The sequence below is a fragment of the Clupea harengus genome, chromosome 10, assembly GCF_900700415.2.
Source record: "Clupea harengus chromosome 10, Ch_v2.0.2, whole genome shotgun sequence".
NCBI lineage: Eukaryota > Metazoa > Chordata > Actinopteri > Clupeiformes > Clupeidae > Clupea > Clupea harengus.
Window position 1 is genome coordinate 9,178,218 of NC_045161.1, and position 23,964 is coordinate 9,202,181.

At 43.2% G+C, this 23,964-nt stretch overlaps 3 protein-coding genes across 13 annotated transcripts; all 3 read right to left on the reverse strand.

The window, feature by feature from the left end:
* Positions 1-615: 615 nt before the first annotated feature.
* LOC105910808 (casein kinase I-like) lies at positions 616-12,275 on the reverse strand. 8 transcript variants are annotated; one of them, XM_031575256.2, is made up of 12 exons: positions 11,392-12,275; positions 9,514-10,349; positions 9,081-9,150; positions 8,656-8,804; positions 7,005-7,239; positions 6,129-6,214; positions 5,095-5,179; positions 3,606-3,751; positions 3,416-3,499; positions 2,872-2,991; positions 2,548-2,654; positions 616-2,321 (listed from the first exon to the last, which is right to left on the reverse strand). In XM_031575256.2, the coding sequence occupies exons 2-12, from the start codon at positions 9,700-9,702 to the stop codon at positions 2,267-2,269; spliced, it is 1,326 nt and encodes a 441-aa protein (XP_031431116.1). In that variant the 5' UTR covers positions 9,703-10,349; positions 11,392-12,275; the 3' UTR covers positions 616-2,266. The 8 variants fall into 8 exon arrangements, with proteins under 8 accessions (XP_031431116.1, XP_042564772.1, XP_042564773.1 ...); XM_042708838.1 differs by having other exon boundaries at positions 805-2,321; positions 3,606-3,754; positions 12,088-12,274; XM_042708839.1 differs by having other exon boundaries at positions 805-2,321; positions 3,606-3,754; positions 12,084-12,274.
* Positions 12,276-15,379: 3,104 nt separating this feature from the next.
* znf414 (zinc finger protein 414) lies at positions 15,380-19,201 on the reverse strand. Of its 4 annotated transcripts, XR_001162828.3 has the most exons (8): positions 18,992-19,201; positions 18,427-18,553; positions 18,213-18,323; positions 17,872-17,977; positions 17,340-17,719; positions 17,025-17,098; positions 15,758-15,910; positions 15,380-15,651 (listed from the first exon to the last, which is right to left on the reverse strand). XR_001162828.3 is itself a non-coding variant. In XM_012839556.3 (7 exons), the coding sequence occupies exons 1-7, from the start codon at positions 18,992-18,994 to the stop codon at positions 15,578-15,580; spliced, it is 954 nt and encodes a 317-aa protein (XP_012695010.2). In that variant the 5' UTR covers positions 18,995-19,201; the 3' UTR covers positions 15,380-15,577. The 4 variants fall into 4 exon arrangements, 3 of the variants coding, with proteins under 3 accessions (XP_012695010.2, XP_031431119.1, XP_031431120.1); XM_012839556.3 differs by lacking the exon at positions 17,025-17,098; XM_031575259.2 differs by lacking the exon at positions 17,025-17,098 and having other exon boundaries at positions 18,427-18,557.
* Positions 19,202-19,298: 97 nt separating this feature from the next.
* On the reverse strand, positions 19,299-21,938 carry LOC105910811 (holocytochrome c-type synthase). The gene is made up of 7 exons (XM_031575261.2): positions 21,805-21,938; positions 21,193-21,334; positions 20,908-21,092; positions 20,638-20,786; positions 20,346-20,465; positions 20,169-20,255; positions 19,299-20,050 (listed from the first exon to the last, which is right to left on the reverse strand). Exons 2-7 carry the CDS (start codon positions 21,311-21,313, stop codon positions 19,861-19,863), a joined length of 852 nt encoding a protein of 283 aa, XP_031431121.1. The 5' UTR covers positions 21,314-21,334; positions 21,805-21,938; the 3' UTR covers positions 19,299-19,860.
* Between the last annotated feature and the right edge of the window lie 2,026 nt (positions 21,939-23,964).

The following is a 23,964-nucleotide window of genomic DNA, read 5'->3' on the forward strand; positions in this document are numbered from 1 at the left end:
GTGAAAGGAAAGGGGTAGGGGTGGTAAACAAAGGCCTATAGTTTTCTCTAGCCTGTCATGTCGGCTAGCCGAACCTTCTTCCTGCCAGCCATACTGTCCCCACTCCCCTCTCTCTTGTCCTGGATCTAACCCACACCAAAGTTCCCTCAGCCTCATGCTCCTTACTGAACTGTTCCAGGAGGCAGCCGTGTCCCCTCACTGTAATCCCCAGATGTGACCTATGACCCCAGATGTGACCTATGTGAATGTGTAACTTGGAATGAGTCTCTTTGGGGGTCAGGAACTTCAGGCTCAGATGACTCAATCTTTTAAAAAACGCTCTGTACTGCTTTTATGTGTAGTGTCCTATTTTTCCCTGAACACTTTATTCTAGAAGTCTTGCAGACTACAGTTGGAATTTGCCTGGATACATATCTCCAGGAGTTCACTTGTTCTCTGCACATACACAAGTGTTTCATGCACTGTTATCGTCATATCTAGCATCCTTGTGACAGGCAAAGGTAGAGGTGATGTTCTCTACACATACATTCATTCATTGTTATACAAAGGCCTTTGGCCACACACACACACACTCACACTCACACTCCTTCTAATACCTGATCCAGACAGCGCGGGTTAAGAGTATGTGGCTTTATTTTACCGGTATAGCTTAGGACCATCTTTGTACAAACGTCATGACCTGTTTACAACTGAGAAAGTTAATGTTTGAGAGAATCACCTGAGGATGTCCTTAAATGTGTAATGACTGTAACCCCTGAAGCACAGGCTCCAGCGTTATAAAGGTCTGTTTACTGCAAAAAAAAATGAAGGAATAACACATTTATTTGTTATGTACAAATAAATACAACTTAAAACAAAGCTATTTGAGAAAACATCAGAAATAAACATTGTTTGCTCTGTATAGTATAAACATTTATATATCTTCTCATTTTCCTGGTAACACTTCTCCAGGCTGTCCTGACTGGCTGTTCATTGTCACGAGTCCACACCTGAATTTCTGCCCTGTTCTCTGTTCACTTCCTGTTAGCAGCTCTTGCTAATGATTTCTCCTCCTTTGCTTGCAACATTGCCTGTTTTTTTAACGTCTTTTCCCAAGGGTACAGAGGAACAGTATATGAGTGAGAATAGCAGATGGAGGTGTGCAGTCACATGAGACTGTAAAGGGAAGAGGAGGGTCAGGAGTCATGTGAGAGATTTATACTTCGCTTCCTGCCCTTTGGTAACCGATTTACACTGTTTAAAATGCTATCAAATCACAAACAGGTTTGAAACAAGAAACACAGGAAAAATGTAGACAGATAATAAAACAGAGAGTCAGGGACAGTCAGAAAAAGAAAAAAAAAGCAAGAACAGGAGAAAAATAAGATGTAAGGGGAGAGTGAGTGTTTGATGGAGATGAGGGGATATGATAAAATGACTAAGACATGACTCTGGACACATGAGTGTTGGAGGTTTTACTTAGAAAGGCACAAACTCTGACTCACAGGTAACCACCTTTACACAGCAAGAAAAGAATGAAGACGAGCCACGAACGCTTCTCTCTCTCCCCCCCGCAAAACGCTGTGAAATGTTCTACATCCCTTTAAGAGTTGAGCGTGCGTCCATTTTAAAGTGAGGTGGAAATGTCTGCATTGTAATCCCATCCTGGCTTTGTACATCCCTTTGAGAGTTCACTCAGAGGCATCAGAGGCATTCGTCCACATCTGGCAGCTCTGTGAGACAAGCTGTGTGCTCCTCGGAGTCAAACAGTAACCCCTGCTGGTCACTTGCAGAAACACATTTGGGATACTCCATGAAAGTTCACTCCAACAAGTTTGGACGCATAGACATTTGGACCCAGAGAGAGAGAAAGTGAGTGTGTGTATGTATGTTTGTATCTGTGTGTGTGTGTGTGTGTGTGTGTGTGTGAGAGAGAGAGAGTGAGAGAAAGAGAGAGTGTGAGAGAGAAAGAGAATCTGGAATAGCAGACTTAATCTTTAAAATAGGAAAAAAAAATAAAAGGACCAAGGAGAGAATTGCACTGACAGGCTTCCTCTTCCCCATACCACAAATGTAAGCATGTGTTCCAAGAGAGCGTCTCTGTCACTCATTCAGGCTCTTCTCCTCTTTGTATGCGAGATTCGTCCTTGGTTTATGACCACTGTTAGTGTCAAATACATTGTCGTCTGTAGTAGTCTTTCAAGAGGCTGCTCCTCTTGCGATAAAAGGAGTATAAATATCCTCCTCTTCCTCATTCTCGGGGGACGAGGCCTGGTGCTCCTCTTCCTCACTTGTGTCGCTGGAGTGCTTTCCTCTTCTGACGCTTGAAGAAACAACAGCACCTGCAAAAAAAAAACACAAGGGTTAAAACATTAAAACATCAAAACTGCGCTTGAGTTTGTCACAGAAGTCCATTGAAAAAGTCCTCCTCTGCAGTCACGTGGCCTCGTCTGAACAACTCCGTGTGAAATCGCTGCAGTGGCAGAAACTGATGATATTCTCCTGAGATGCACGACCCAGGCAGACCAGAAAAAAAGTGGGGGTGGAGAGGACGTTTGCGATGCTTACTTGGTGTCGTCGGGCACCTCTCGCTCAGCTGTGACTGTGATGGGGGCGTTGGAGTGGCCCGCCGTGGGGTCGTCTGTGTTCAGCTCCCCATTGGTCGAGTTCATCACCTGCACGGAATCGTGGGAAGGGAATAGTATAAGGGATGCAGCACCAGCCTCTCCCTACTCAAACCGCATAAACAGCGAAACGAGACGAGAAAGAGTGCAACAGAGGTGGCCCCAAGCACAGGAAGAGAAGGAGCAGAGAGGGGAGAGAGAGAGAGAGAGAGACAGAGAGAGAGAAGGACAGAGAGGAGAAGGAGGAGCCGCCCGCGTGTGCGCCTACCTGTGCGGAGCCCCCCAGGCGGTCGGCCGTCAGGCGGGAGCCCAGAACCTCGCGTGGCGTGGCGGGAGGGGGCTGCGCCTCGCCACCCGCAGGTTCAGGAGACTGGCACAGTTGGGCAGACAGTGATGAAATAAGAGAGAAGAAGAAAATAAACCAACATGAATAGCGCTTTTTAAAATGCCAGCTTTGACAGAGGTGAAGAGAAACAAGAGGAGCACAAGGGTCCAGAGAGACATGAGGAGGACAGGGTAGGCTAGGGAGAGATTTATCGGGCAAATGCGCACACACACCAGCGCACACACACACACACACACACACACACACACACACACAGACGATGTTACTGTAGACGTGTGCTTGAAAACAGCGTCTATGAGACACGCTCTCAAACACATCCACAGAAAACACTCAACACTAAGCAAACAAATACGCTCATCAACTAGAAAACACTCTCATTATCAACCACACACACACACACACACACACACACACACACACACACACACACACACACACACACACACACACACACACACACACACACCTGGTTTTTGGTCTGCTGCTGTGCTTTGTCCCTGCTGCTGGGCTGGAGGGGTGCATCACTCGGAACTGGGCCAATTGGGGTGGGCTGAGGAAACAGAAGGCAGTGTATATGAGATGACAGGGTTCAAAGGTTAAACTCGTCTGACTGACGTCTGTCTGTCTGTGTGTCTGTGTTTGTGTCAGTCACTCACCAGGGTTTTGCCCACCCAGTCGTATTGGTAGTCGAAGACGTAGCCATTTCTGTCAAACAGGTCGGTGAAGAGCTTGCGAAGGTAGTCATAGTCTGGCTTCTCGAAAAAGTCAAGCCTCCGCACGTAACGCAAGTATGTAGCCATTTCTTCTGTGGGAGAAATATATGTAGGGAAAAACACAACACACACACACACACACACAAAAGAGACATGTATAAATGTACCCACACATGCAGATGGAAACACCCACACAGGTCTGCACCGGCACAATGGGAACACAATCAGTGTTGCTCACACCATGAGAATTAATGTGTGGGCCGCCTGGTAATCTTCATCACTCGCCCACTAATGGCATCAACAGAAAATACATTTACGTTTCACTCTCACTAAATCACAGATATGATTAAATTATTTTTGCACAGTAATTCTGAACCTTGCAGCAGTTTCTGATTTTCTAAAATATCAAATGAACAACCTACAAAAAAAAGTATCTGTTCTGTTATGATTGGTAACCACGCAAATGCACTGGGTTACATAATAAAAACCTCAAATCGCACATCTGTTCTGTTCAGTAGCAATTCCCACAATGGCAAGGAAAAGCAAGAAAGCTTTTTCTCAAGCACTACTGCTAAAAGTCAAATGGACTGTAGGTGTTGTGCCATCCACACCGCACCACAACTGGCAGCTACAATTCAGTCAGTCAGATACCAAACAGGTCTGAGAGGTGCATTTATCTATGGCGTGGATTTTGCGCCACCTTGAAATGCGAACACAAATTTGGGATGAGGGGGAAAAAATGACTCGCCACAACGTATTGTCTTACGGTACGCAGCACGCAGACACCGTGCCGTGTGTAAATGCATTGCACAAGAGCCATTGCTTTTCAGTGTGTGACGCGAAGAGAATGTGCCACAATGAAAGGCAAAATTATAATTTTATCATTTCATTTGCATGTTGGAAAAACAATGAGAAGGGATTACATTACACACAGCTTCATGCCCGCCGACTTCAACCATGTTCCCTATTTGCCACAGAGCTGTGATTGGGACAGTCATTAGTTTTCCTGGTGGCACAATTTCAGCGTGTCCTTTTTGAAAAAGAGAATGAGCCGATAGAGAGTTAGGAGAAAAGCCTATTCTATTTTGGTGCGATAATCCCTTTTCGTTTGCGAGATGCAAAGCAATGAAATAATTTTGCTTTTCATTGTGACACATTGAAAAGCAATGCCTCCTGAGCACTGCATTTACACATGGCACGGGTTTCTGCGTGCTGCGCACTGTAAGACAATACATTGTGGCGATTCGTGTTTGCATTTTGGAGCGGCACCAAATCCACTCCATATTTATCCATCATGGTTCCACAATGCAAAATATAAGCAGAAAACAATCTATAACTCTCATACTGACAGCAGAGTTCTCTTGACCACACTGTACACTAAAGGTCATCAAAATGGTATGAGCAGAATATATGGAAGAGGCTGGGGTCCCACCTGGGAAGCTCTCGCACAGCACCTCAATAGGCGTGGCCCTCTTGGTGTCGCCAATTTTCTGGTAACGCTCCTTCAAAGTATCAGCCTATAGACAGGGGACAGTTTTTAGTTGTTTAGTGTTCAGTACGGACGGACGGACGGACAGACACACACTATCTAACCTACCTCAACAAAAACACAAAACATACGCACACACCATAAATATATACTCGGGGACACACATTATCAGTAAATCAGTGCATGCACACGCACACACACTGGCTGTGTTCACAGAAATCTGTTAATTATTAAGTGCATTCAGTATTCAGAAAATAAACTCACACCCCTACAAAGCAAACCAACTGAGAGCACCTGCCCCTGCCTGGTTTGCCCATGTTTTGTACCTCTCTGTTCATCATACAACGTCAATCTAAGGTTACTTTCAGAGAAAGGGAGGAATTCAGAAAAGTCCAGTTGGTCGAGATCAATGCACTATTAGAAATACTGCTGAAAGCATCACTACAATGCACAATGTTCTGCTTTATGGAAATGGCATTTTAAACAATGGTGACTGCAACGTATGCTCATACACAATTACTATCAGAAATATTGAAAACTACATACAGTACAAAAAGGCCTGGAGTATAAACAAGACATACAAACTACTTGTTCTGCTCAATACATACTGACTACATACAATGCAATACATACTGTACATACTGACACCTCAAAATCACGTCAAATTCAACATGTAAATAGGTCACATGGCATACACTAGCACTAGTCATACACACCCACACCCAAACATACATGCAAACACACACACACACAGATTTGGAGTAGAGATAAGTACAGCACACAGCAGCCCAGACCACGGGCAGGAAAAAACACTCCTTATCTATACGCTCAGCGCAGCCAGACGTCCCTCCCACATACATAGTCATGCACACACACACACACTCGCACACACACACACACACACACACACACACAGTACACACAAACAGTCTACTTGTTCCAGAAACTCTACACCTCTGCACAGACGACTGGCTCACCTTTAACCCCTGCCAGGGCAAGCTCCCACGCAGAAAGTACATGAACATGTGGCCGAGTGCCTCCAAGTCATCCCTTCTGCTTTGCTCTACAGTGCAGGAAAGAGTGAGTGAGAGACAGCGAGAGAGAGAGTGTGAGAGAGAGAGAGAGAGAGAGAGAGAGAGAGAGAGAGAGAGAGAGAGAGATGCAGAGGGTGATGATCGAAAGACAGAAGAGCTTTGTCAATCACTCCAGCTCCCAAACGGCCTGATTTAGGAGAGGCCCCCAGGGTACTTAACATCAACTCTCACATCACCGCTCTGTGGTGTACAACACAGATGAAGCAGAGAGGGCAGCTCTACTGGATGGACCCTGATTACTGCCTGACAGTAGTAGTTTTCATGAGATGCATCATTGGAAAAACAAATGTCCAGAAAGGGTTTCCTGATTGCCCTCACATCCTAAGAGTGCTATAGTGCTGCTGAAGAGGAACTATACTCAAAAATCACATGGTCAAAATACAATTATGCATTTTCATTTGTTCACAATATTACCAGACAAAACACTTAACAACACCAACATGAAAATTCAGAAATATTGGAGTTTGAAGTAGCCATCTTCATGGTACAGGGAATACTAACAAAATCTGATATGTACTACGCAAAAAAAATCTTGTTTCTGCGTTTCTTTTATGTGCAATCCTTACAGCAAAGAGTAATGACCTACTGTCCATCTGAATTCATAAAACTGCTTAACCATGCACTGTGAGCTAAAAGAAGACAAACGACTTATGGAGTTAACTAGAGCAGGGGCTGATTAAAAGACCTAGTCTACGTAGTCTATGTGACCACAGGAACCACCAGACCATCCCTGCTTTCCCACGTCCCCTTTCCCCTCACCTTTCCCCAGGTGGGTGTTGATGCTCATGTATCTGGCCGTGCCCGTCAGGCTCTTGTGCTCGCGGTAGGGGATGTGTTTCTTGGTCTCGGGGTCGATGTACTCCTTGGCCAGGCCGAAGTCGATGATATGGATGGTGTGCTGGCGCTTGCTCCCCGGCCGGCCCACCAGGAAGTTCTCGGGTTTCACGTCCCTGTAGATCAGGCTCCTGGTGTGGACGAACTCCATCCGTGTGATCTGCAGCCCACACACACACAGCAGCAGTAGTTAGACACACACAAACACACACACACAGAGTGAATTCTGCAGCATCATGCACAGCCAGTGCTTCCTGGAAATGGTTTATGTAACTGACTTTTGGACAAAATAGATTTAGCCATATTGTGCGTGATTGCATGGCTGCCTTGCTGGTTAAGACTGATTGTTCTGGGAGGACAGTTTTGTGATATTTGATGGACACAAACATGCCCTTTGAAGCTTTTAGAATAACCCAGTTAGCTTCGTTTTTTTTTTTTTTTCATTTTAAATACAAAAGCAAAGACTGGTAAGCCCCATATAGAGAAGACAGGGCATGCCCTGACATGTCAAGAAATAGAAGCCCAGTTCTGGGTGAGCTATCCCTTTAAAGGGACACAGAGATTTGCAGAACATTAAGCGTTCTTGAAAGACATCTGTTTGAGTCTTATGATGTTTTCCTGAAGCTCTTAGCACATGTTCTGAGAGAGAGAGAAAGAGAGAGTTTTTCATACTCTAGATTAAGGCGTTCGGCAACTAGCTAAACCTAAAAAGCACATTTCTAACCAATACATGAACACAGTTCAAAAAACAATAAAAGTACACTGAATGAAGTTTATGCTGTTGCTGTCGGCTACAGACAGGTCAAAATATTGTTGTCGATGTACTCCCTGGCAGAGCAAAATATTGAAATTCAACACAAGAGTGGCTCTCATTTCATATTTAAACGGTTAGAAGCCATAATTAAATCTTGTAAACATCATCCAACATAATGTGATGTGATGTAATGTAATGTGTGTCTGTGAACATAAATTAGCTTGTGAACAATCACTAGCTGTACGAAGGACCACAAGGAGCAATGTGCTAAGCTTGACAGAAAGTGTACTGGGCTAGAATAGCAGACTGTACCTTTAATGAACAGAAAACAACCCACAATTAAATGTCTAACTAAGGGGTAAGACAAACATCACTGGAATCACAAGGACTTATCTCAAGGACAGCCAAACACATGAAGCATAATACTGAGCAAACCTCAGGCACAGCTACAGTAAGGCTCAGGGGGTACAGTCAACAAACAGGTTCAGTCAGACAAAAAGTTACAAATTATAGCTGCTTTCTTTAAAATAAAACTTGTGTTTTATAACATGCAGTTAACCAGTCAGAAGTTGTGATTTCAGTGGATGGACTTTTCCACTGGTGGAATATTAATGTGTAGCTTGTCTGACTGAACCTTACAGACACAGCAGAACATGATAATATCAGAAAAGAGTGTAGTCAGCACAACCCTTACAACTGTGTTACAGGCAAGAACTGTTCACATAGAACAAAATGCCGGTATGGCTGTTTAGGAGTGTCATAACAAGGCACAAATAGGACCACAGGTTTTTCAGACTAAGGTAAGGCTAAGGGTCTTCTCACCAACTGAATGGCCATCATGAGGACTGTCTTGAGGGAGAAGCTTCTTTCGCACAGGTCAAACAAGTCCTCCAGGCTGGGCCCCAGTAGCTCAAGGACCATCGCATTATATTTCCCACAGGGCCCAAAGTAGTACACCGAAGGAACCCCCTCTGCAAGCAAACACACACACACACACAATAACATCAGGCTTATATATAAACAAAAAACCTGATTCTGCCCCTTATGGCAATATACAGTTGCACCATAGGATTACACTCCCCACAAATCCCCTCAATACACTTGGGCAGCCCCCTTTTCATTTCAATACAGACCCTGTACTTATCACTCAATCTGTTGCTCTGTGATCTTTACTGATGGTAATCGCTATAGTGTCAGTGATAATGTCAGCAAAATGGTGGCAACGGTGAGCAGTGTGAGCTGCTTACCCCCACTGCCCAGCTGCTTGTAGAAGCGGTACTCCAGGTGGAGTTGAGGAGCGCGGGACTTGATTGGCTCCTGGAGACAGACATTCATTCATTCATTCAACTTTTATTTCATTCTCGGAGATACATTGAGGGTAGCCCTCATTTTCTATGACGCCGAGATTACAAATGCAAACAAAACAATAAATAACACAAAAAACCTTAGTAAACAAAGAAAAACTTTTAAAATTAAGGGACAGATGGAATTTCCAGCAAGAATCAGCTAAAACAGTTACACATGAAACTTGCAAAGTGCCACTCCTCCACCTCTCCCCTCTACCCCAATCTCTGTGCAGCCATCTTCACTTAGCTACAACTTACTATGACATTGATATGATGATGGAGACAAACAAGTGTTGTTCAGAAGTGATGGTGTGCCCTTCGTGGAATTACTCACCAGCTTGATGGCCACATACTCGTTGGTATACAGGTTCTTGCCGAGCCGCAGCTCACCGAAGTTCCCGCAGCCAATCTTCTTTCCCACGCGGAAGTTGGGGCCAACCATGAGCACCCCGGAGCTGGAGCCCCGACCCCCGTGCCCACTCCTGCTGCCCCCGGACTTCACCACCCTCTTGCTCTCCTCCATCTCTCCCTTCCCTCCTCTCTTCTCTAAATCCTGAAGCTTGTGGTACCCGGGCTTCTCCAGAGTTACGTCACTGCCATAAAAACCACAGATCCACTGAATCACAACAACCAGGGGGTGGGAGGGTGACAAGCGAGTGTGGGATGTAGAGGAAGATTTCTGGATAGCGAATGTATGCGGATATTTACACTTGCGCACTTAGCTGTCCCCCACGCACATCAATCTGAACTGCTCTCAGACCACTGTTGCCAGTTCACTGTAAACTCCAATGTGTGAAGTTCTTAATGCCAAATACTATCATAAAGTCCAGAAAACAATGTAGTCCTAACTGCTGGACTCAGACATGTGGTTTCAGTCCAGTTGTAGCTTATCCGGTCCTAGGTTAGGCAGCTGTGGTGGGTGAGCTCTTAAGTTCGGTGTGTGGTGAGAGCAATTCTAGCGGGGTGTTTAGGAAGAGTTCCTGCAGGGGTGGTGGATTAGCCCTGTCCTAGCTCCAGGAGGGAAAGCGTGGTGAGCTCCAGGACGGAAACATGCGGGTGGGTTTCAGCATCACTTCCTGCGGGCCTGGCTGTGGACTGACATGAGACATTCCCGAGGCTTCAGCCCCCAGTGCAGGGCCCGACACACAGCTACGATACATTCACAACCACCTGAGGGAGGGAGGGGGGTAGGGGGGGTAGGGGAGGGAGAGGAGATCAATTACCACGATGTACAAAAAAAAGCATCCACTTGTCTTGTTGCAGGCTCACAACAGAACTTCATTACAAGCCCCATTTGGCTATTCGATTAAAAGCATCTCACTGGTCATAAAACAGCCCCATATGGACTTTGGAAAACTTCCCAGCTGAATCAACTGTGGCAAACCTAGTATGAATAGTGGCAGTGCTTTCCTAAGAGAGACAGAGGATCCGAGGAAGTAGAAACAGGAGACCATCTCCCTACAGGAAGTCTTATCTTGTGTTTCTGAGCACCAGCACTAAAAATACACCACAGTGCAGCTCCAGCAGAGGCCGGGGGTCATGTGAGAAGGAGAGACTCCTGGGGGGGAGAGTGTTACCCCAGCAGGCTGTAAGAGTCTCAGACCCACGGCAGGAAATGCATGAAGTCAGGTTAGTCAAGTGTAAATCGGTGTAAAGTCAGGCTACAAGCATCTTGGTAAACGTATCTGGAAAAAAACACCTGAGTACATTGGACAGCTTTCACGTAAGTTAGCTATCCAAACGAACAAAGACAACCATTTCATCCAGCAGCAATAATTATTCGAGTCACCGATTTAAACAATGTAAATTAACTTGGCTTGCTAACAAAGCGGTGTCAAGCCAGTTGGCTAGGTGATCAGGATTAGGCCTGATAAGATGGCATCCACTGCCCATGTAAACATCCACCAACTTTTCTGCAAGAAAGCTGACTGACTACATAGCTAAAATCTGGAAACTTCTTACCAATCCCCCTCGTCTTCTGATTCGACTGTACACGTTAACAATACACCTGAATAGTTAGACCACTTATCCTGAATTTGGCTGAACATGGCATATACAGTATGAAGCAGGTTCGAGCTAGCCACCAAGCTAGCTCTTTTTTTGCTACCAAGCTTATAATACGACTGTTATATTTTGTCATCTAATCTTGCTGACATTACCCAACACGAAGTAACTGATAACAGAGGTGGTCAATGTAACACATAATTATTACCCGAATGAGACCTCACAATAACGTTTGGGTAACACGAACACAATGTTGGCCTGCCGCTATTGTTAGTCAAGGCTAACTCATTGATTAGTAACCCAGTGGCTAGCATAGCTAGCTTGCATAGATAACTTGAAAAGCCTGATTGGCGAGACTAACATTGCGTTTGGCGGAACTATAATGCCAATAATGTGGCAAAGCACACTGTTTTGTTAAACAAAACTATGTTGATTTGCATTATAGACGGTAAATAATTATATTAAGCCAGTGACCGGCTGAATGATTATTCGGCTTGCTCGCTAACATTACCTATCTAACTAACAGGAATAAGGTTATAGCTAGCTAGCGTCCACTGGTTAATGTTAGCTGCGAGGGCTAGCCAGCAACAACAAGCTCCCTGCAGATTATAGTGGATGGAGAACTTCAGAAAATAAATGCAAGTAAAGCAAAACGATGTTAACCTCTTTCTGGCATATTAACTGTGAGAACGTTAAGGTGAAAGACCACTTTTTTACTCGAATCTGTATTTCAGTCTCTTCAGACAACGACCTAACGTAAGCTACCCAGCTAGCTACCTAGCTATTTTATGAATCCTATTTAATCCACCAAATCGAAATACATAAAAAGAACTATCTCAGAATAATATATATTAATACCTCTATAGGTTAAACGTAATAACACAGCCAAAATAATATTACCTACATCGGTATATAAAAAGTCTATGTCGATTTCCATTCTGTTTATCTTGCAGCCTTTTTCGTGGGTGTCACTTTCCTCTTCCCACATACAGTCAGTCGCTGCCTTTGGGTTTCGTCAGTCAACAGCAGTGGTGGGCTACTATGCGCATCTGATCAAAGGATGTAAGCTGCGTGAAGACATGTTATAACAATCGCATACTTGCTCAGAAGGGCTATTACACCTCTGTCTACAAATGAAGCCAACAGGCAGTAGGCTTATGTATTTGTTTCATGGCATGCAACTATTTTTAGGGATATACACCATTGTGACTTAGCTATCCATAATGCAATCTACAAAATAATAAAATATGTTGAAATTAAATTAATTGTGTGTGTGTGTGTGTGTGATTTTTGGTAGCGTAAAAAGTTGTGTGCTAACACCATATCAGGCATAAAATTGGACCCTCGGGAGACTACTGCTGTAGCCTACTGCAATAGGCTACATTTAGGAAAAAGATCATAATTTCAGGAAATCATTTTAATGCCAGTGATAATATAGGACTCATGTTGGGGTACATCCTTAATTTCCTGGGAATTATGTAGAAATTACTACATTTATATTTACAAAGGGCCCATTCTGTTGTGGACACCCAGAATTGTCCTTCCCACTTCCACATTATTCAATAGGGACATTTGTGTTGTAGTAATGGGGAGGAGCAATACAGTTTAACAAATAACATACATGTGTGAAAGAAGTCAGGAACTGCATTATGCAGCATCATAAACAGTATTATTTGCCTGTCATTTCAGTGTAGCAGAAAAAATGCATAATATGCTGACAGAGCAAGATGTACCAGCAGGTCAATACAGTGCAGACATGGACAACACCATGCAGTAAAACACAGAATAGACAATTTCAGAAATGAAAAAATACAGAAAAAAATGTATGCAAAATGCTTTTTAGAACTTAATTATTAAGAACAAAGCTTTGCAAGTAACCTTATTACCAACTGAATGTGTGTATATGAATCATGTCTGATGACCTCTTAACACTTTGAAGGAAGACGCGTCGAGGAAGCTGTCAAGAGTTAGCTTTTCCTGGCTTTGATTGCAGTGTATCAGTGATAAGAGTGCTTTTCTTCTATTTTGTTTGTATACAGTATAGAGGCACTAGGCACAAACTATATACTGACTTGCTATTCTTTCTACATGTTGGCTGACCTTTATCCACATGTATGGACAGTAGACATATATACAAATTACATAACATTTGAGTGGAATCATTAGTGGAAATGTTTCTTGTAACAGGTCTTGAACAACAGAATGAGTCCAAAGGATTGTTAGAGCATTTCCTTCGAACTGACCATACAGATTGATAGTGGTGAAACAGGCCTTTGATGGCTTGCTTTAGCATTAAGCCATGTTGTTTTGCAGCTGTATGGGGCTTTCCATTGGCTTGATGATTTAAGTGATTAACTTGCATGAGCGTAACTTCCTGTCAAGATAAATCTTGCAGGGTTGTACACTCTCTTAGTGTCTCCACACTTAGGATCCCCAGCATGTCGGTGTCCTTTTGGATGTCTGGACAGTCCGGTGGTGAAATGGTCTCCATCTCAACAGTGATGGCTGTTCGGCTGTACTCTCCTTTATTGCTGCTGTGTCTGCTGTTTAAGGCTCATGCCAAAGGTGAGCTCGGTTCTGGGATCTGGGGGTCCATGTGGATTTGAACAGATTAATTAACCTGCTTCAGTATTTCTGACTAAAATGCGTTCAGTTTTGCTCACCAGTAGATGAAATGGATTAGCAGTTAGCAAGTATCTCTTCTTTTACTCATCAGATGTATGCCACCCAGAAATCAGTCTGTCAAAGCCTGTATACACGGTGTGTCTCGGGGACTACTTCAACCTGTCCTGTCAGTTTGTGTGCCTGTCTCTGTCGCACCAACGGCAGCTATGGCACGGCAAGCAGTTGCTGCTCAATATGAGTGTTGCTACTCCTAACAGTACCCTCCATTACTACAAGTTCAATGCCACCAACGAACACAACGGGACGTATGTCTGCAAGACCGAGCCGGCACATGCCATTAGTCCCATCATTCAAATCCGCATCAATGGTGAGCCAGAGCAAATACTATAATAGTGTGTCGTAGAACTACAGGATGTAGGCCTGTTCTTTTCTCTGTTGCATGGGTCTACCGATGTTGTTTTGTCATTAGTCTAGACTTAATATTCTGTGTTATGCAAGTCCTCATGAGGTAATGATTGCCTCAATGTCCATGGTCTAACACTCTGCGATGTGTTTTGCAGGTACATGTGAGGAGAAGAGTAACAGTGAGGCGAACACTGTGGAGAGTGTGTCATTTCGCCTGGTGGTCTGGTATCTGCTCTGTAAAGCTGGAGCTTTCGTTCTCTTCATCACCGCTACGTTCCTGCCAATCTGCCGCGTCCACTAATCTCAAACACACACACGCAGGCACACACACATTAGTGATTACATTGAACACAGTAAGTATGTTTACAGCGTTGTGAAACTTAATTACTGCAGTCAAAATAATTTCTTTTAAAAATATGAATTGTTCCTGACAAACCTGTTTCTATGTCACTGAACTACACATCTCTCTATATGTGTGTATTCCCACAATGAAATATGAAATAATTTGTATAGTTTGTATTTGTTTTTGCAGTTTGATTAACCTGTTCATCTGTCATAGCATTCAGATGAGTTAACAGCTTATCCGAATAGTTTAATCTGTTTGACAGGTGCAAGAGTGTATAAAAAAACTGTTTGTGAACACACGGTTTGTGTGTATTTTTCAACAGTCAAATTTTACACACGCCTCCAATACTGGTCAAGGTCATCTTCTGGATGTATATGGGACTTAGTAGACACTTCAGTATTACGTGTCAAATGTCATTGTTTTCATGTGGTAGGGAGTTGATGACTGAAATAAAGGTTTGCCCATGTTGAGTAGTACGGTACAATAAGGAAGTAATTTATACTTAGTGCTTGCACTAAGGGGGTTCAGGCTCTGGGCTCGGTAAAGCGCCTAGAGACAATTGTATTGTTATGGCGCTATATAAATACAATTGAATTGAATTGAATTGAATTGAATTGAATGAAAAAATAAGACTGTAATGATTGATTGCCTATCTGTGGGTATTGGGTCCAAGTCAAATACAGACCACAAATTTGGCCAGTTTCTGAAAGCTAACATAACCACATGTTTGGTGACAGATTTAAGGGCAGTTTCTAAAAGCTAACATAACCAGATATGAGCAAGCAATATAGTATCAAGGATGCCATGTCAAATCAAAATCTTCACCATGGAATTATTTAATAGCGGGTGACACTATCAAAGACAAAACATAAAACTTACAACATGAAGCTGCATTCAAAATATTTTTAAATGCATATACACAAAATAGTCTTTCAATAAATATTTCAACCAGGTTTTTAGTATTGTCATGATAAGATACAGTGGTGAAGATATTCACTACGGAGAGATACAGAGTGAGTCACGGGTGGGTGTCGGCTGAGAGCTCAGAATCTGATGGTGACTGCAGCTGTGTAGGGGAGCTCTCTGTTCCATCTGCAACATGAAGAGGTGCATGAGGAAGGGCCAGTAGTTGTAGAAACTTCACTTATGAACAGGAAAAACTGGGGGGGTTAAGATGATAGGATTGAGGAGTTCATACCAGGCTCTGAGGGTGGTTTGCCAGAGGGACTCTTGTGTTGGCTCTCAATGTGAGCGGTCATCTCCTTGCGGTTGGCGGTGCTGTGGCCACACTGGAGACAGTTGTAGCGGCCCCTGGTGTGCTCCCATAGGATACGGCTGCTAAAGGACTGGCCTGAGGGGACAAGAGAAAGGACAGGATTTCAACAAAAATCCCAACATTTATCTGACTGGCAGTACAATTAAACTGAATAAATTCAAGATTGAAAGAGCAGCTGACATGAAGAATTTTCATTCTGGTAGAATCTTAGCGGGTGTAATTGAACATAAGGAGGAATCGGTCTAATCGATCACTAAGGGGAATAATTTAAAGATCTTTGGGTGTTAATTTCCACAATACTTACAAATCATCCAGGTCAAGATCTTGAGGAAATCCAGAGTCAAAACGAAATGAAATGTAAAACATGTTTGGCCAAAAATTAAGCATTATGTGTGTTATATAAATATGTATTAAGAGTAAGATTTAATTAATGGCCAGTCCATATCCTGTATGTTAATTACACATCAAATCATCAGCTTGGAGCAAATGGTCTTCTCAATTGAGAGATACTTTGAAATTTCATTCGACTCCTCCACCAAAAACACAACTAGCAATCAAACAAGCACAAGACACCACAGATTCTGGCCAATTTTGGAAGAATTCCAGTGAAGCATGACACAAGGATGCAGTCCAAAGTCCAAAACAGATTACAAACACAGGTGACAAGAACGGGAACATCAGTGGAGTGTCAAACAAGGCATCATGACGTCTGAATGCAAAAACAGCCAGCGAGAGCTCTTGTGTGCAAGCCATCACCAGCGGGTTTAGCAGCCCTCAGGACATAGATGCACCTCTACCAGACAGAGCTATGAAAACAGGGGTTGGTGGGGTGGGGGGTGGAAAGCTGCCAGCCTTTGCGGAGGAGAGGGGTGGGACGGGTACACTAAAATGAGCAGCAGGCAAGAGGAAGGGATGCTGGCTAGCAAAGCACTCTTCACACCTGCAATGGTTAGCTGGGTTAGTGTGGTAGGGTGGTTTCATAAGTAGAAATAGAGCAAATATGCTGTGCTCAATGGTTGATAGGTTAGAATAAAACTCTAACCTACCAACAGATTTAGGTTAGATATTAAATGTGAGTGTGTGTGTGTGTGTGTGTGTGTGTGTGTGTGTGTGTGTGTGTGTGTGTGTGTGTGTGTGTGTGTGTGTGTGTGTGTACCTGTGTGGGTCAGAGGGTTTCTTAAAGCCTCACCTGGACTGTCTCTCTACTTATAGTATGACTGCTTGGAGTAGAGTTCCATCTGTGCATTTGAGGCCCAGGCGCGTCTGACAGGACAGTGCAACACGACAAAACACAGTTCACTCACAACGCAGAGCTCTGCGGCAGCTCTCAGCATGAAATCACACACAAGTCACAACTCAAGGTAGGATTTTAGGAAAGCTTCTCTCATTTATGGGCACTTGTCTCCTTCGTCTCCTTCGTCTCCTTCAGCTCCTTTTCTCTCTCTCTCTCTCTCTCTCTCTCTCTCTCTCTAGAGACAGAAGGAAACAACAGTGCATGGCTCACCTTGATTTTTCCTCCAGACAGCATTGGAGGCGGCTGCAGCACTCTGATGTGAGGGGGAGGAGAGTGGCTGTGATGGGGAAGTCTGAGACATGCTGGGACTCTGAACAGAGGCCTCCGTGGGACTAGAAGAGAGCGTGGGGTCGGGGAAATGCCCCACAGCTGAAGGGGGTTCCGCGGTTGGTGGGGTGGTCTCCATCTGCTCCAGCTCAGAGGTCTCTGATGGGTCAGGTGCAAAGACCGGGGCCTGGAGCTCATGCTCAGCCCCTTGTTCACCGGGTGCCCCTGCCCGTGCTGCCCTACTCTTGGCCACTTTAGCGCAGGTCTGTAGATGCTTCAGCAGTGTGCGATAGGATCGCAGCTTTGACCGGCAACTCTCACAGCTACAGATAACAAAGCAGAAAATGTAATATGCATGTGTTCCATTTCCCCACCATATATTTCTGTCATTATGCCTCTCTTTGCTTAGAAATGTTAAATATTACTGTTAAAGTTGCACCAAAGCCAACCATTATAAACTCTCTTACAAACTCACATGAAGTAGATATTTGGCTTATAGTGGACCCTCATATGCTCCATCAGCTGTTGCATGCTTGTAAATGAGCCCTCACAGCCCATTGTAGAGCACAGGAAGATTTTCCCTGGTTAACAGAAGTTAGGTGGGAGAAAATGCCATGGTAGGATGAATAAAGCAGTTATGACCATGCTTTATTACATTAATAAGATATGTATTATTAGTTTAGCACTAAGTTCAAATTCTTCCACAAGCTGACTGTCAGCATACTCATGCCAAGTCCATATACGAACACTTGACACCGAGGCATTAAGTGGCAAAAATACAAAGTGGAACAGAAGTCTCCGTATGTCTCAGTGCACCTGGAAAAGTCTCTGCAGGAATCTGGTGGTCGTTGATATGACAGTTGAGCGCTTCTATGTCTGTATAAGATCTCTTGCACCCGTAGACTGTACAGGACAAGCGACTACTACCTGTGGGTAAAAAATACTTCAGTGAACGAGAAGACGAGTGAACAACACATTTGACAAACGCTGAAGCCATAGACACAGGGTTGAAACCATCGGTTTAGTATACCTGCTGGCATCGTAGTGATGGTGGACTGTGCAGCTGCAGGCTCCACTACCGTGGACATGTTTGCAATGGCAGGAGTGTAAACAGTCGAACCAGTGAAGTCAGAGGACAACAGTTTCGCTAGCTCAGACTACCTGGGGGAAATAACGACCTAAGTTTATCTCGCAAAAGGATTCAAAGTTAAGTCAGCGAAATGTCAATATATAACGTTAACGCAGACAGACGTTATCACACAAAGGTGGAACAAAGACTGGCGCTAATGTCAATGGTTAAAATATTTCAGCAGCTAATCCAACTCTCTGATGGAGTTAAAATGTGTAATACTGACATCATTTAAACCTATTTCGCTTAAACTTAAACGACCTAAGCTAACTTAACGTTAGCCAGCCACAACCGAGTGCAACTTCCACGCTAGCAGGCTAGCTTTCCTCCTTCGAGGAGGAAGCGCACGCGCGAATTAGCTGACGTTAATGACTTGAAGTTGCAGGTTAGCGCAGCAAAGACTCAAACAAACTGGACCACCGCTGAATGCATTCACACAGACCACCGCATGAATCCATGTACATACCATAAAGTCTAGGTAACGTGCAATTGACTCCTTGAAGCAAAGGCTAATTTAGTGCTTCGGCTTCCAATGAAGCAGGCGGGGGAGGCGTCGATGTACTCTTTGTACGGCAACCCCTATCGGCGAACCGGTGGAGCTGTCACGCATAAAAAGACACCTTTACAGTGAAACTCAACCACTGAAAAACTGAGCGTGTAGTTGTGAAAACGTCCAGTCCTCCTTGGCCAGAGATTGGTATTGTGGTAGTCTTTTTAACATGTTCATGAGGCATTAAGGCTTTACACCGTCTAACAAAAACAGTACTCAATGATTAGAAATAAATATTTTATTATACAGTAAACAGCACAGATAAAGAGAATCAGAGCTGTTCGGTTGGAGTGGAACAGAGCTGACAAAAAATAATGTACATAAAATTAATATATGCATCCAAGCAATGTAATTATGTGATATCAACAGTTACAGGTGATGAAGCTGAACCATGTACTCCTGGAACTAAAGCCAAAATATAGATGACTGGAAGGATCATTCAAGTTTCCTGCACCCACAATTATTGATTGAAAATGAATACTGTGCAGTGCACACTCCCCAGAAATGAATGAAATGTCTGACCACAGAACCGATCCACCAACTGTAAACCAGAGTCTGGGCAGTCAGTCCTCTATCCAGTTTTTGAAATGTATTTAAAAGCAAAACTGAGATATCTGCTTTAGGACCAAAAAAGGCAGACTAAGGCCATCTCTCATTAGCATCTCAGATAATGATTGCTTATAAGCTGACTGGTGAATGATGCAAAAGTTCACTTCAAGCCCCAGTGGGTATCATCAAAGTCGACGTCTCTGGTAGCCACCAGTGTCCCCTACTGGTCTGGAGTGTCATGAGGTCCAATGAAACCACGATACCCTCATGCGATCCCACACTGCTCCTATGGAGTCAAGAGCAGGTCGCACATCTAGAATGGTATGCTTGGAGGCAGCCCCAGCATCATAGTAGTCGATAACATATCGGACCTCTTTTCCACAACGATTCACAATCCAGTCATGTCTGTCAAATGGTAATTCACGCCTGACAATCAGAAAAAAACAATGGAAATAAACAATGGTTTGTAACATCACACTAATTTCCATTTTCCACCATACAGATGTTGTGTTAAGTTTGGAGGGAAAAACTAAAAAATCCTCACCCCATCCAGTGGCGGAACCTGGCTCTCGGAGTGAACTCCTTCGCTTTGCCCCCAAACCGCAGCAGAGATGGACCACACGGACACTCCCTTAAACACAGATTATGTTCATATATTACTCTCACATTTAAGGTTTATGCTACACTAAGTTATGCTGTCTGTCAATCATTCACAACTCACTTAGAATGAAGAGCCTCCCATCTGAGGATCTCCTGCCAGGCCATTTCATTGTTCTGGTTGTGTATCGAGATGATGTTGTTCATATCCTTCTGTTCAATGTCACCCTTGTTCCAATGCCACCTGACAGGAGGTTAATTGAATGTGTTTTTTGGGTGACCACACAAGGAGGGTCTTATAATACTATTCAATATGAAAACAGACTTGATCAAACATATAGGTATAGATGGAGGCTTGTCTGATAAGACCATGATGACCAAATGTACGGGTACAGCATGCTGGCCAGTTAGCTCACCCTTTGCGTAGCATTGCATTCCAGAACATCTGTTCCGATGGGTAGACCCAGTGCTGTTCAGATCCGGCCCGGGGAATTGTGGACTCTTCTCTTTTCACAGACAGGGAGAAAGGCTGATCTACTGATGGTATCTGGTTGGGCGGGGGCATCTGCAAGACATCCATTTACATTGACAGACGATAGCTTCACGTGTAAAATCAGCATTCAAAGTTCAGACATATGTTTATATGTGTTAATGAAAAAAAGAGGTAAAGTAATGAGTTATTGTACCATGTTTGCGGGGTTTATGTCAGACACATCTCCTTTCTCTCCCCTTGCTGCCTTCATTGGACACTCTACAAACTCATAGGCTCGGTCCTGATGAGCTGGAGGCTCTGGGACAGCAGCGGAAGTCTCAGGTGCCTGCTGGGCAGGTGCAGACGCCTTGTGCATGGGGCATTCTGGGGGAGGAGCACCTGGGACACAGGGGGGATATCAGTCACATCACTTTGTCTATGGTATCAAATGTTGTACACGGAGATAAAGATTAGACCAGTGTTCTCCCATAACTCCTACTTTGTTTGGGCTCCTGATGCATGGGACAACTTCTTGGCGGTGCAGATCCAGAGCTGTATTCTGAAGTAGGAAAGGTCTTGACCTTCAACGAGTCCATGTGGTTAGACACTGCCTCTGTCATCCTTACAGTCCAGCCATAAACCTATTAACAACAAACCAAAGCTTCTATGTCAATGATGACATGGCAATTCACACAACTTCCAATTCAACATGCTGCTGACAATACACCTTTCTGAGCTGAATTTGGATATAGGACCAATTGACACTGTAAAAGTAGGTCTATGATTATAAATTACCGTAACATCTGAAGGCCTTGTGTATCTTTAGCTTAATGTTAGGTAACAGCTGGCTAAGTAAATAACCACCTTTCGTAATTTGCTTGCGTAACACTCAAAAAATGTATGTGATGATACTGAGAAGCTAACGTCAGTCAACCGGCATCTCAGCAAGCCAGCTAACGTTAGCTAGGTTTGTTAGCTCTGTTACATAACGCAACTGTGCTGTCACTCAAAAATGCCCTCAAAACTAGCTAATTAAAAGACACCCAACCATCATTTTAATTAAGAAAAACGATATTACAAACAGAAATACGTAAGCAAATACTCTCCTTACCTTGACATACACAAGCCCACTTCAATGTCGTGCGCCCTGCTCAACTCAGTTAACCCACAATGCTTTGCTTTCGTCACCGTTGCATCACAAGGATGTGTTCAAGATTGATGAGGTCTGCGCAGTCTGCATTGTGCTGGGAATGAAACATCCCTTCCAACACTCTTAATCTGACGTTTAGTTCAACTGTCATGATATTTCACGCCTGAAAGTGGAATGCGTCAAAACCATAGTTGAAATCGCTGTATTTTTTTATTTTATTTAGTATTGACAGTATGAAGAAAATCAAATAAGTTCACCTTTCATTGCCACCAATGACTAAATGACACTGATTTATGGTTATTTACAGTCATTGATTGCCACCAGTACACAGTTCCTCGTGTCTCCTTAATTTGGGTTGGGTGCACATACACACAGAGAAATAGACATAGAATTATAATAGAATAGAGTTATAATAGTTTAAAAATTCACAAAAATTATGCCACGCTATTCACAAATGTATTTTGTGAATTTCACACGATTCACAAATAAATGTCACACGATTTACAAATGTATTTTCTGATTCACATATAAATGTCATTCACAAACGTAAAGGCTATTTGTGAAGATATCTGCATTTCTTTGTGGATTTTTGACACTGCTTGATTCAAAAATTCTCTTTCAATTTCAGCCAATCACATGAACTTAATTTTGAGGGGGCATCATTGAATGTGACCACACTGCTTTACATCTGCAAGGTGTTCAGTTATATGGACTACTATGCTATAACAGACATCTGCATATGACTGATTACACAAAGAGGAATCCAAGTCAATGGCGTCTTGTAGCTGCCCACCACGTGGGAATATAACGTGTTTATTTTTATCTAAACCCCTTGGCATATGTGACTGAACTATTTGAACCCAGCCTCTGGGTAATTGGGACCAACCCAATACTGGGTCAACTGAATCCAAACAGATTTATTTCACCCAGTAACTCCAAAACATATGATAGTCCATGTTAAAACACAATTCTTCATCTGTACAAACTAAACATTTTCACAAAGTTAGGTTGAAAGTCACACCTTCTCCTACCAGCTCAATGTAATGTAGCATAATATCGATTATATATAGGATAATATTAAATTACAGGTAGCCTACACAGTCAAATTAAACAAATTAGACAAAAGGACTTCAGACAATAGATTGTTATTTTACAACATAACAGGCCTGGTTTGGTCTGGTTTTCCATCCATTTTTGGTGTTTCTAGATCAGAGTTGTATGCCTATAGCACGATCACTTTGAATGTGAAATCAAATACAGGCTGTAAGCCTTTTTAAGAAATCCATCAATCAGTTGTACTTCTACATTATTGAAATGTATTGTTTATTGTCATTTTAATGCTGTTTGTGAATACCAGTGTATTTCTACAATTAATATGTTGAAAATGAAATCTGTTTTTACCTTTTATTAGACTTTACCTATCCTATGCCCAGAGTTCAGTTGCTATTTGCGCTTGACATGATGATTATGGCTACAACCTGCGTGTGCTGTTGCATATGTGTTCATTGTTTGTTGTTTGCAAAAAATAAAGAATGTACGTACGCACAGAAGATAAAAGTGTTGATTTCATATATTTCACTAACTTCGAATTAGTGGATCATTAATTTAATTTCCCACCAAATAACAAACAAACAAACCAAAAAGGTCAAGAATTGGCCTACTTCAGTGTGCAAACAGGTTTTTCGTAGTAGACTATCAGGGACAGCCACTGTTCCACTGAGTCTCAAAGTCAAGGATGCTTCTTTGGCAAGACTACTTCCTAGCATTCAAAGGAAAAACAATGGAACAGTCTAGCGAATGTGCAGGAGTGCGTCATTGAAAAGGTGCTGTGGGTCCTTTAAGTACGCAGAGGATACTGCACTGCATCCTTGACATTTCTTTAAACTCTGTCCTTGGTAGAATTTGAAGGATCCCAGACATCAGAACAGTCATTTGGTGGGATTTTGATGAGGTAACATCCTTGAAACGCAGCTGTCAAGGATCCTCTCTTGACCTTGAGAGACACCTACTGCCTCTGATAATTCAGACCCATCAGCAGGAAAAGCAAACTCCACTCCTGAGTGCAACGTCCACATCATGAATCCTACATGACGTTCCTACCTGTCTAACCTAGGTCTCTAA

Bases quoted from the DNA above. Each gene is read 5' to 3' on its own strand.
- LOC105910808 (XM_042708838.1), bottom strand. From the start codon at position 9,702: ATGGAGGAGAGCAAGAGGGTGGTGAAGTCCGGGGGCAGCAGGAGTGGG. The intron at 6,215-7,004 runs GTGAGGGGAAAG...CCTGCACTGTAG, and splicing joins CAACACCCACCTGGGGAAAG to AGCAAAGCAGAAGGGATGAC. The intron at 3,755-5,094 runs GTGGGACCCCAG...TTTCTCCCACAG, and splicing joins GCTGTGCGAGAGCTTCCCAG to AAGAAATGGCTACATACTTG.
- znf414 (XM_012839556.3), bottom strand. The intron at 15,911-17,339 runs GTGAGCCATGCA...TTGTCCCCTCAG, and splicing joins TGTCTGGAGGAAAAATCAAG to GCCAGTCCTTTAGCAGCCGT. The intron at 15,652-15,757 runs GTATGAACTCCT...TTCATGTTGCAG, and splicing joins CAAACCACCCTCAGAGCCTG to ATGGAACAGAGAGCTCCCCT.
- LOC105910811 (XM_031575261.2), bottom strand. From the start codon at position 21,313: ATGACAGAGGCAGTGTCTAACCACATGGACTCGTTGAAGGTCAAGACC. The intron at 20,787-20,907 runs GTACAATAACTC...GATGTCTTGCAG, and splicing joins ACATAAACCCCGCAAACATG to ATGCCCCCGCCCAACCAGAT. The intron at 20,466-20,637 runs GTGAGCTAACTG...ACCTCCTGTCAG, and splicing joins AATGCAATGCTACGCAAAGG to GTGGCATTGGAACAAGGGTG.